Below are 12,676 nucleotides of genomic sequence, written 5' to 3'. Positions count from 1 at the left end.
TTCATTTGCTCTCCTACCATCTTTCTGAGGCTGGCATCATTATTATCTTCATTTTATGAATGAGACAACAGGCTTCAGATGTTCAAATGGCTTGCCTGAGCACACACCTTTACTAAGTGACCGAGCCATTAACCCCAAGCTCCAAGCTCTTTCCATTATGTATCATGGTGTCTTGCCAAAGCAATTCAAGGCAGAGAAAGCTAAATTTAAGTATGAGTTGGAAGTGTTAAGATTCTTCTCTACTTTGAGAAATGAAAGACTGTAGAGAAAAAGAGACTGAATGATCTATATGTACTGTGGAATAGGCAGGGCAAAAAAAACTACAATTTAGACTGTAGACGTTTTTCTTAGGAGAGAATTTTTTTAAATACTAGAAGAGATCACAGGTTTTCTAACTCTCTGGCAGGCAGAAAGCTAGACCAAATAATAGCTGGTGGTGCCTCAGGCTGTGCAGGTGTGGTACTGCACGTGTCCTACGTGCCACAGTGTGGGGTCCCAGATGTGTCAGGAGAGAATCTGGATCCAAGGCCTCTAGATGGTAACCACCTAATGCTTCTATTCCTTTTGGGGAATCCATTAATGTTTTCTTTTATGTGCCCAGAAGTTTGAGGTATTCATAAGACATCACAGTAAAAAAAAAATTGATAAGTAGTTGTTCTCAAGATTTACCCCTTCTACGAAGGGTTAAAAGGAAATGAAGGGAAACAGCAGACAAGATGGTAAATAAAGGGCCAACTCTTTATGACATTTAAATTTGTTTAAGAAGATATTGTCAGCTCATGAATGAGCAGGAAATTAATAAAGTAAACCTTCAGTAAAGCAATAACAATAAACCGTTAAAAGATGTTGAAAAAAGGAAACATATGTTAACAATGATTAATGGAGAACATTTACATGGGTCCCTATATGGTGTTACATTTTCTGGTTCCTTGTTAAAATGACAATTTGACAGAATGATTAAACTATTTATTTCTATGATCATCTCAGCTTCACAAATTATACAATCTTTTTCTTGTACAGACTATACGAAAAGTTCAATATGTTTGGGGTAAAGCTAATTATCTCAAAATCCAAAAGTTTTGATTTAAACAGCAAGAGATAGTTGCAAAGAGTTCATCTAAAAACTACAATAGCTACGCAGATGTACACTTTATGACTGAATATAAAACACCTTGCTCTTTTATGCATTGCTTTCAACTTACTATTAAGCACTTGAGCAGCAAAAAAGATACTATAACCTGAGCACATCCCTACATTCCTACGTTTCTTACTGAGAAAACTGTGGCATAAGGATTCTGCAGTTGACCAAAGTTAAAACAGTCAGTTCATGGCAGAACCACACTAGAACTCAAGCCTCCTGATAATTAATATATACTCTTCCTGTTAGGCAAGCCTGACTCCACCCCTTCACAAAGGAACATGTGGTGTGAATTAACCTTTGGAAAGTATAATAAAGCATGTGTGCTTAATGCGTGTAACTTTATTACATAATTATTATGTACACATATATAACTGAAGAAAGGAGAGAGAATGCTGCTGTGTATCCTATTAGACAAATTTATGGTCAACTTAAAAATTAAGTAAAATAAAATATTTAACTAAGATTTTTTAAATGTTATGGATCACATTCATATAGCTGCTTATTTGCGAAATGGACGGATGGATGTATCTTTAAATAACCAGATAAGCTCGGTAAATATCCAGATAATATCGTCCTCTTCATAGGTCTGCTGTTGGCTGGGTTTCTTCCTAAGATTAGCTCTACCTTCCAGAGTAGTCGCAGTAGAGAGTCCAGAAAAATTACAGTAAGATTTCAGACTACATATCAGACTGTACAGGTTCATTGTTTTGCTAAATTGGGTTATGCTTGTCAGAGATCATTTGGTATCTGTATTTCTTTATTTCAAAACCAATTGTTTTTTAAGGTCCAAAGGTGTTCTTGCAAGATGGGAAGGACATAGTCATTGGGCTGAACATACAGTTTCCACTTATGGTCTAGAATAAACATCTGACATACCCAGGGTAAAAAATTCATTTGTTTTATAGAAAGAAAATATTACATACTAAACCACACAATCCAATAGATCTTAGAAGATTATACAAAATAAAAATTACTTATTAAAAATAATTTTTTAAAACGTTGTTCAGTGTACTGTCTACATTTCTATTACCAAAAGCACTTCTGTGTCCTCCCAACCACTGTGCACTTGAGTGCAGAACAGAACTGCCTTCAAGAATAAATGAACAGCCAATAAAATCTTTAAAAAAATAAATAAATACATAAAAAATAAAAAATAAATAAATGAATGGCCAATGAGCCAATGGACCACGGTATTGCAACTTAAAGTTAGGCAAACGCCATTAACCAAAAACTTTTAAAAGGGGCACATGATTTATTTTTAGCAACCTGAATTCTCCACTGCAGGGTAGCTCTCATATCCCAACTCACCTCACATGATAATCGGTTGCTGGTCTAAGATCTTTCACGTTACATTCTAATTCTTCTCCACTGCAAAGAAAAATCATTCATTAGTCAATGGTACCAGTTTCAAAAGTAAAACAGGATTTTGATTTGGGTCTCACTGTCATGTACCAACAATAACTCAAGAACTATTAAGTCTGATTCCACAGTAAGACAGAAATAAACTCTCCTATTTGACCTTTCTGGACTAGAAAATTAGATTCCTTTTAGTTATGCCATGATAAATCTGGAAAATGGGAAGGTTAACTTACTAACAAAACTCCATAGGGTCTTATCACTTCTTCAAAGTAAATACATAAAAACACAGAAGTAAGTAAGTAAGCAAGAAAATTAAATAGATGGGTAAATAAATGTAAATAACTAATTGTACCAGTTGTCAACTGTTGGTAACTCACAGACTTACCTTGGCAGGAACCCCAATTATCTTAACTTCTCAGCTCTCTTGCAGAAATCTCAATCTGTTTCCCTCACATAACAATAACAACAAATAGCTCTCATATACAAAACACAACCATTAATATGATCAGAAATTGCAACTGAACCTCAACTTAATCATAAGGAAAGAACTAACATAAAATAAGGAATGTTCCATTAAATTTGTTTAAAGGAAAGGGGGTGTGGGTGCATGACTGTGTTCTTCAAAAATGTCCGTGTTATAAAAGACAAGAATACTGTGGAAGTGTTCCAAATTGAGAAGGCTACAGAGACCTGAGAACTAAATGCAATATTTGACCCTGGTCAGGCTCATATCCTAGAGGGTAAGGAAAATGCTATAACAGATATTATTTTGATCAACTGACAAAACCAGAATATGGATGACGTAGTAGATAAGAATATTCTATCAATGTCAATTTATGAAGTTGGTATTCAATTGTGGCTATTTAAGAAAATATCCTTATTCTTAGGAAATATACTGAAGTATAATAGTTAGTGGTAAAGGGCCATCATATACAAAACTAGAGGGAAAAAAATACAGATTGAAAAGAGAAAAAGGAAGAAAGAACAGCTCAAACAGTAAAGCTGATAGAGTAAAAAGTTAACAGGAGAATCTGGGGAAAGGGTACATACACATTTCCTTGATCTTTTCATTTTTGCAAAGTTTTATAAATTTAAAATTATTAAAAAAAAAAAAAAAAATTTAAGTTGTGATCCGGAGGCCCATGTCCACACCTTGTGGGCAGTGCTGTTGTTTGTTTACCTGCACTGTATCTTTAAAGGTTTCTTAATTTGCTAAATTAGTTTTACTATTAGGAAACTTTACATAATCTAGATTTCCAGCATTTCTTGGGAAAAAAAATCCGAAGAATCAGCAAATCAAGGCCTGCATGCCCTTCTAGCAACAACCCATTTTAGGTGAGCACAGATCCCTTTCAGATGGAGACGGGGGCTTTCCCATTTACCTCATTCCCAACTTTTGCTTTTCTCACTTATGTTACATGCCTGGCCCCCTGGCACTTGAGACTGTAGCTCTTGTCACCAGCAGTTACCTGGCATTGATAGAATCCATTTGTTTCTTGGTGGGTCTGGAGGAAATGGCGCTCTGTATTTCTTTAAAGTCTCTATCAATTCTGACTTTTCAAAATAGAACCAAATGGTTGTGAGCTAGAGTACGGAGTTAGACTTTTATTCTAAGTCCAGTGGGGAATCACTGGAGTGACACAGTCTGACTTGTATTTGCGTGGCGTGACGGCTCGACTACAGGAGAGCAAGAGTGGATGCTGGAAGACCCTGAGAGAAGGGACAACAGAAGCACTACAGGCAGGGGCAGCGAGAGGAGTGAGCGGCTAACAGACTTCCTTCCCCATCTCTTTCCCTTTTTCTTTGTCAAGAAGGCATGTCTCTGGAGCAAGTTAAGAATAAGCAACAGGCCTGAGGAGATAGAAAGTCTGCTGTGCTGATGCAGCAGCGGAACGCGGCAGAAAACTAGCCTCTCTGGCAGAGGAAGAGGTGGGATTTGTGTGGCCACATTACGTTGGGCTTCATAGTCCCAGGGGCCCTTCACGGTCGGGGGGAGGGGTCAAACAAGTAGTTAAAACAAGGCTGACTCTGATTTCCTGCTCTGAAAATCTGAGCACTCACCACAATTACAAAGAAGAAAAGACTTGACCCTAAAATTTTTTAAATCACATTTAGAACCTGGCTATAAATCATTTGAAGAGTTAATACCTAGGAGTCCATAAAGCAGAAGGGATAATCCCTTACTCTGTGTGTTAAACTTCTGACCATGTAAGAAAGCCTTGGCAAGAAATGCTTTAGTAATCTTTACTACAGGCTGGAAAACTATTGTAGAGAATTAGAGTTAAACTCTTATTTTGTGTAACTATGAAACCATATTGTAGAATTTTTAAAAATAAGACTAGTAGAAAGTCTGAGTCTAAAAAGGGGTAATCACATGAGGGCATAATGTATGCAGAAACTAACACTCATGCTCATATTCAAAATTTCACGAAACTGACAAGCTAACAAAACAAAGTGACATATTTCACCAACACCGAGCAGCCCTATAATAATCATTTCTGATTGATTAATTACTCTGGACAAAATTAACTCTTGACATTCTAATTATCACTAATTCTTAAAATGAACAACTTTAAGGAAAATTTGCAAAGCCTTTAAATTTTCCTTATTTTCTATTTTCCTTAATGATTCCAATTTCCCAGTGTCGCAGCAGAGAAAGACATATGAAAATATACACAACCTGTAAATTATCTTGTATTTTCCATCTCGTCCTTTGTCTGATAAGGCAACCTCATAACTGTAGGGGAAGGAAAGACCACTGTGGGGTCCACATGAGAGTCCAACAGGGGGAGCCCAGGACAACACCACTGCTCTTGCCTGAATATTGGAAACCTGAGGAAGAAAAAGATGGACAAAGTATTCAAATCCATTCCACATAGGTCAAACACTACTTGTTCCAATAACATTTTTGTGATTATTAGCAGTGGCATAAAAGTCAGAGTTAATTCAAGGTAAGCAATTTTATTTTAATTATAGTAAACAAAAGCATCCTATATAGTGCTCTTTTGTCAAGTCCTAATGTCCAAAATATAATTCTTGCAACATCTGTCCTCATAACGCAAACTTTCATCCAAGTCCCGTACAATTCAGACCCAGTCCGATAATCTGTCATGTTTGGCAGTTTTTTTAAAGGTACAAAGTTGAATGTGACATTTCAATGCTCAAGAGGCCCTCACGTTATGGAAGGAGTTGGTAGTATCCACAGGTACTTTCTGGTAGCCTCCAAGCCTTGCTTGCTTTGCGTAGAATTATCCTGCAAAGCTAATACAGTAAGTCCTCACTTAACATCATAAATAGGTTCTGAGACTTTAAGCGCACCGACATAAAATGAAACGAATTTTACCATAAGCTAATTGATACATAAATAAGAATTAAGTTCCTAAGGCATTTCATCAATGTTATAAAGGAATAATGTTGAGTGAAACGATGTTATTTAAGGACCTGCTGTACCTTACAGATCACGCTCCTTTCAAGTCCTGTGGGCTTCCAGGAAACTCCAGCGATGGGGGAGTGGAACTAAGGCCCAGGCTGATGGGGCAGAAACGTGTGTGGAGGTGAACATGTTTCATCTCTCCAAGCTCTGCTTTGTATCTTTTCAGTTTAACCTCCACGTCAAACTTAATTTGAACACAGTGCTCTGGAACTCTTAGGATTTCTCTGAGGCATATTCCACACTATCGTCCAGCCATCCGCTGCCCCAGCTGCACACAGCTGTCACGGCTCACTCACAGACCCGGGCAGGCTTTCTTTCCTTCTATCTCAAGTCCTCACTCTAATGGTGTTTCCTGGGGCACCTGCCCACATCACACCATTTGCTCCCAAATCTTTTAGAGTATGTTTCTGGAGAAACCCAACCTACTGTAGGACCTGATTCATTAAAATAAATCTATGAACAGAATTTTAATGTTCTAATTTTCTAAATGTTATTTTGTTGTTCTCTGGATAACATATTAAAAACTAAGAGTTAATACAGACACTGAAGCTTAATGTTCATAAAAACTTTATAGCTATAGAGTGTCAGGCTGGCGATGGCGACATGTAAACTACTCAGTCTTTTTTGTCACTATCTGGTTTATATAAAGAATATTAACATGTAATATAAAATCATTCAAAAGCATGAACAATACATATGAAAATGAACGTTGAATCTCCCTTTTCAGTCTGTCATTCATTCCATTTTTAGCCAGAGAATCTTCCTGTCTTTTCTGCTTTGTATAGATACAGCATCATGATATATTTACCCAACCATGTAATCAAACTTCTCATCCTTCAAGACCGCAGCCAGCCTCACTATCCCCAAGTAGCCTTCCCTGAAATATTTCACCCGTCATGATCCCTCTGTTCCACAGAAACTTGTTGATATCTCTAACATTGCTAATCATGTTTATGGCATTTTCCTACCTCCCCACTGGACTGTGGGACTTCCCAAGGACAGGGCCCAAATCATAGTCAACTGTGAGTAGTGGTTGCTTAGGAAATGTTTGTTAAATAAAAAAACAAAAAATCAAAGGGAGTAAGATAGTCTGAGTTTCTGACACAGGTGACAGTGGAGGGCGGCCAAGCATTACACACATCTTTGAGACACTGCTACAGAATCAAAATGGACCCTTCTGGCTACGGCTCTAGACTAGCAGTCACTCATCTACTGTACACCTCCTGTGCCACACGGCTGTAACACCCCTTCAGGACACCGTCCCCTCTCACACCCATGACGTTGTTTTTGACTTTCCTGCTTCCTTGGCTTTAACCTACTTCTTTTAGACCCAGTTCAAATGCTGCCTTTGCATATTATTTTAATCATCATACCTCACCCACCCTGTGAGGGGCTGTGAACGGAGAAGATTAAGACATGGTCTCTACCTCAAGGAGCACCAGCCAGGTGGCAGCAGGCAGATGCGTGAGGCACTGCACGGAGATGCACTGAGCACATAGGGTCCCACAGCGATAGATACGCTGAGCACGTAGGGCCCCACAGTGCTGGAGACCAGGCAAGGTTTCTGGGCCATCCTGCCCGAGCCCTGCTCAGAATCAATCGCTATTTTCTTCGTGCGCTGCCTACATTTTGCTATTACCTGCATTTGGCGCTTTTTTTCACTATACTGTGCTTTTCTTGGTTATTGGTGTCTTGTTCCCCTGACTATATTTTAAGACAGCATTTCCACCACACACACCGGTGTTATCTGCTGAATTCCTTCACACACCATCCATGAGCAATCTTGAGGCACTAGGTATTATCTTTGATTTTTAACTTAAAAAGAGATATTTTGCAATGAAGAGTTCAGTTTCTAGTTTTAAAGGAGGCTGTTTAGGTACTGGAAACATTCAGCTGAGGTGATAAATGGCTGCTTTGCACAATTCCATAAACACAGTGTGTGTAGTAATACCGATTCTATGAATGATGGTGTGAAATAACATCACGTCTCAAAATAGCTCAGTCAATGCTAACACTTTAGATACTGACACAGTATCCACAAGTGCACAACCCATTAACCTGTCTTTTTCATCAGCTATTAAAAATTTATCTTTTTCTTTTCGGACCTGGTTAAATGATTACTTAACTGAATAAGAGACGTGGAACACTTAAAGCATCAACTAAAATAATGTTTACTTTTTCCTTAGATTCCCTGAGCAAGCCTTAAGGAGGCCAACTGTCACCTGAACACCGATCTCTGTGCAAATGCATTCTTCTGATAGGACAGCCTACCAGAACTGCACTTGGAGAACTCAGCATCATTTTCAAAGGACAGCGGCTTCTGGGAATTCTGTCCTCAAGCTGAGCAGCCAGACTGCTACCTAGATTACTACCATGCTTATGGGGCCAAACCCCTTCCTGTGCTCCCTCCCTGCCTCTCTTTCACTGATTCCTGGGCCTCAGGTTTCCTTGCTTTATTGGAAGCCTGAGAGAAAGAGGGCTTTGTCTCTGTTAGAACTTGGAACTCACTTCCATTTCAAGGCTGATGCCAGGAAATTACATGGCGCTTTTCAAGAGAATGTCACGACAAAGGGAATCCTCAGAACCTGATGCTTTTCCTCTAAGTGTCCAGGGAGGTGATACCCTTAAGGAGAGATTCAGAACTCGAGGAACTCTGGCTCGATTCACGCCGATTTCAGAGCAACAGCAGTCTTACACAAACCTCACCTTGCAAGGCTCTCTCTCTCTGTGGAGAAACTTTCTCACCAGCAGTGACCAATGAACTGAACTGGGGCACAGCTAATCTGATCATCACAATGACTGCCATGGCTGATACCCAAAAAAGACGTCTAGAAGCCATAAAACGAACTGACCTGCTGATGTTTCATTTTTCTACTGTAAATAGAAATCAGTCTCCTTGGTAATGGTGATTAACTGGTAATTTCTAATTACAAAATTATAGGACAAGACCCAATTTGACATTTGTCTTGGAACTAGTGATATGAGTCTGTTGTGTAGGTTACTACTGTAAACCTGCATAGAAATTGTTTAAATTAAACTGCTTTGAAATATCTTTTCTTTCTTTTTCTTTTTCTTTTTTTAAGATTTTATTGGGGAAGGGGAACAGGACTTTTATTGGGGAATAGTGTGTACTTCCAGGACTTTTTTCCAAGTCAAGTTGTTGTCCTTTCAATCTTAGTTGTGGAGGGCACAGCTCAGCTCCAGGTCCAGTTGCTGTTGCTAGTTGCAGGGGGCACAGCCCACCATCCCCCACCATCTCTTGCGGGAGTCGAACCGGCAACCTTGTGGTTGAGGGGATGCACTCCAACCAACTGAGCCATCTGGGAGGCAGCTCAGCTCAAGGTGCAGTGTTCAATCTTAGTTGCAGGGGGCGCTGCCCACCATCCCTTGCGGGACTCCAGGAATTGGACTGGCAACTTTGTGGTTGAGAGCCCACTGGCCCATGTGGGAATCAAACCGGCAGGGGTTAGGAGCATGGAGCTCTAACCGCCTGAGCCACCGGGCTGGCCCTGCTTTGAAGTATCTTGAAGGACTCATAAAACCACCATCTACTTCTAAATGATTACATACTGATTAGAAATCATTCTTGTCTATGTAGTTGTTAAATATAGATTCCAACTTGAGAACAGTTATTAGTTAAAAGCATATACACATATACAGAGAGTGCCAAAAAATGTATACATGTTTTTAAGAAAGGAAAAATCTGTATAAAATTGTAATGTTCAATATATACCGATAACAAAAGATGAATACAAGTCATGTTTGACTTCTGCAATTATAAGAGATGCTCTAAGTGGTTACCATCAGCATAATTTTAATAGCTTTTTTCCTTTCTTAAAATGTGTATACATTTCTTTTTGTCACCCTCTGTATGTGTATATGTGTGTGTGTGTGTATATATGTATATATATTTAAAAACGATAGGACTGCCTTATCTTGTAGCTATTTGATACATAATCCTTAGCTCTCTTCCTCTCTTTCTCCTTGTCCCCTCTCCTGTTCATCCCAGACTACATTATATGCAAATTATATTATTTGGATCAAAAACACCATTTACTCTCATTAAGTTAGTAAATTGTTATTCTCATGCTTAAAAATATTTCTATGCAAGTTAGCATCTAAATTTGGTCTGCTCTTTGGATTTAACTATGTGGGTGGCCTGCTGATCTAATTAGGAAGTACGTTAAGGAAATATTACCATAAAAATACTGGCTTCACTTCAAAAGTATCATGAAAAATAATAACACAAAGTAATATTAAAAAGGAAAAGGTCAAAGACATCATTATTCAAATAAAAAGGAGACTCAAATCTAGGAACTTCACAATCGTCTGTTTCTATAATTCTTTAAGTGCAAAACCCTTTTCCAGACACACTGCTGTTTATCTTTCAAGGAATCACTCCTTGCAGGGACAGTTGTTGCTCTTAGGTCAGTTTCCTCACTTCTGGAACCGACAAATCAATTGTTTCTACAAGCTAAACATTAGCAGATGGAAACAATGCAGAAACACTATTCTAGGTTTCATTTATTTACATCCTGAAAATAAACAGCCCAGCAGTTTGTGGGCGACTTCACCTAGCACCACCATCAGAGCAGATGAAACCACATTAGGTTGGAGGTGGCTAGTACTAATAGAGGTTAATTCCTATACCACTTAGAATAATATCAAGCTTATTTCTCTGATATAGTGGCAGCTGCATGAGTACAGACCCGAAGGCACCTAATTTTTATAGAGTCCCAGAACAAATACCTAGTATATTTGATCCTGTTTACTCAGTGACTACGTACTTAGATCCTTATAGTTATCTAGGTTTCTGAAAAGTAAATGAATTGCTTAATTCTGGGTGCCCAAAGTTCTAAAAAGATGACTGAAATCCATGAGTCCTCAATATTGTTTCTTCACCTAAAACACATCCACTGTAAAATCTCAAAGAAAAACATATGCGTTTTATTTAGAGGTGTTACCAGATGTGGCTGAAAGAAAAAAAAAAAAAGGGAAGAACAATAATCCTTTATACAATTGTGTGAACTTTCTGCAGCTCTTCTTTCCCTGTAAGGTGGCTGGACAACACTCGTTCTCATTTCAGAATGCAGCAGGGAGTTTCCCTTGTGCCTTATGGTACATTATAAGCTACAGAGAGACTCCATTCCAAGTACTCAATATATAGTACATAAGTTACCTGTCGGTCCCATGTGGTATTTATTGTCCTACCTTTCAAAGATGAGGATACCAAGGTTCTGGAAGGTTATGCAACTTAGGTCACAGAGACCGTTAATGGCCACTCTGGGTCCCAAGCCAGGGAACCAGATTGCAAAGCCTGGGCCCTCCCCTCGGGCTGCTGCCCTGCACTCTGGCACCTGGCTGTCTCCACATTCCACCAACCTGGCTGAGCCGCAGCTGCCGCTGGCCAGCCTTTGGGCACTTTTCTCACCTGCCAGAAGCCAGTTGCAGCCACTGCAGTCTGCCACACACGTATTTAGCAAATATTTGTTAAGGGTTCATGATGTGCCAAGGACAGTACTAGGTGTGAGGGGCACAAAGATAAACAAGACACAATCATGAACAAGTACTTCAGACAGAGAAAGGTGAGGAAAGTAAGGAAGAGGAAGGAAGGAACGAAGGGAGAAAAAACTAACTGGACCAGGAAGGATGAGTGGACTGTCACCATGCCGAGAAGATTTATGTGGGGAGCAGGGGACAGTTTGGTGGGCAGAATAAGGACCACCCACCCCCACCCCCGCAAGGTGTCCACATCCTATCCCTGTAACCTGTGCATATATTACCCTGCAAGGTAAAAGGGACTCTGCAGGTGTGACTAAGTTAAGGATCTTAACTTAGTGGAGCAGAGAGTAACCTGGAGCCCCTTGGCAGGCCCCATGTAGTAACAAGGGTCTTTATAAGTGAAAGAGACGGGCAGGAGAGCCAAAGAAGGAGACATGAGGAGGAAAGGGACCACGAGCCAAGGAAGGCAGGCAGCCTTTACAAAATACTGGCAAAGGCCAGGAATCAGGCTCACCCCCAAGCCTCCAGGAAGCCTTGATTTTAGCCGAGCGAGACAGACCTATTTGGGACTTTCTGACCTCCTAGACGACAATTTTGCCACATTTCACCTAACATCACCCCTGTTTATTCTGGTCTGAAAATTATAAAGAATAAGTGCTTAATAAATGCTGGATCAAGGAAAGGACCAATGCATTTCAACATTGCTTTTATCTTGCTAGAGCCACAAGATCCTCAGAAACATACTGGAGTAAAGAAATGACTAGGAATAACTCAAGACAAATGTGTGTGTGTGTGTGTGTGTGTGTGTGTGTGTGTGTGTTGTGACTACATCTGGGACAGTCAGCTAACCTGTTCCTCTGCCTTCTCTCTCTGATTATGACCTCAGGGATTTTTGTTCTTTCTGCTGTACTGTAAATATAAGCATTTCCTATGATTCTGCCCTCGTCTTTTCTAACCTCACCCTATGCTGCCCCTGCCCAAAGCTACCATCCAATCCTACGACGTGAACTGTCATTCCCGTGCACTCGTCCCCATCCCCTCTCTCCACAGCAATGATCTACCAGACACTTGCAACTGCCCACTGTGTGTATCCTGGATGCCCCGATAGTAAAACAAACTCCTCATGTCTAAGAATCTCACCGAAGATACAAAAAGGACACAGACACGAACCTATTCTAGAGGAACTCACAGATTACTGGGAAAGACACAGAAACAAGTAAATGGAGCATGGTGTGTTAAAT

General features: G+C 39.7%; 1 protein-coding gene across 2 annotated transcripts in view; it reads right to left on the bottom strand.

Moving 5' to 3' along the window:
* FNDC3B (fibronectin type III domain containing 3B) overlaps positions 1-12,676 on the bottom strand; it is a 320,977-nt gene that overhangs the window by 82,648 nt on the left and 225,653 nt on the right. For both annotated transcript variants that reach the window (XM_019735100.3, XM_019735095.3), the window contains exons 8-9: positions 5,181-5,332; positions 2,450-2,509 (exon numbers count right to left, since the gene is read on the bottom strand). In XM_019735100.3, the coding sequence (XP_019590659.3) occupies positions 2,450-2,509; positions 5,181-5,332 (212 nt within the window). The remainder of the gene's footprint in view (positions 1-2,449; positions 2,510-5,180; positions 5,333-12,676) is intronic.

The sequence above is a fragment of the Rhinolophus sinicus genome, chromosome 17, assembly GCF_057876585.1.
Source record: "Rhinolophus sinicus isolate RSI-liver-muscle chromosome 17, RSI-T2T, whole genome shotgun sequence".
NCBI lineage: Eukaryota > Metazoa > Chordata > Mammalia > Chiroptera > Rhinolophidae > Rhinolophus > Rhinolophus sinicus.
Note: the sequence above shows the minus strand (reverse complement) of the source record. Positions and strands in the feature narration are given on the sequence as shown.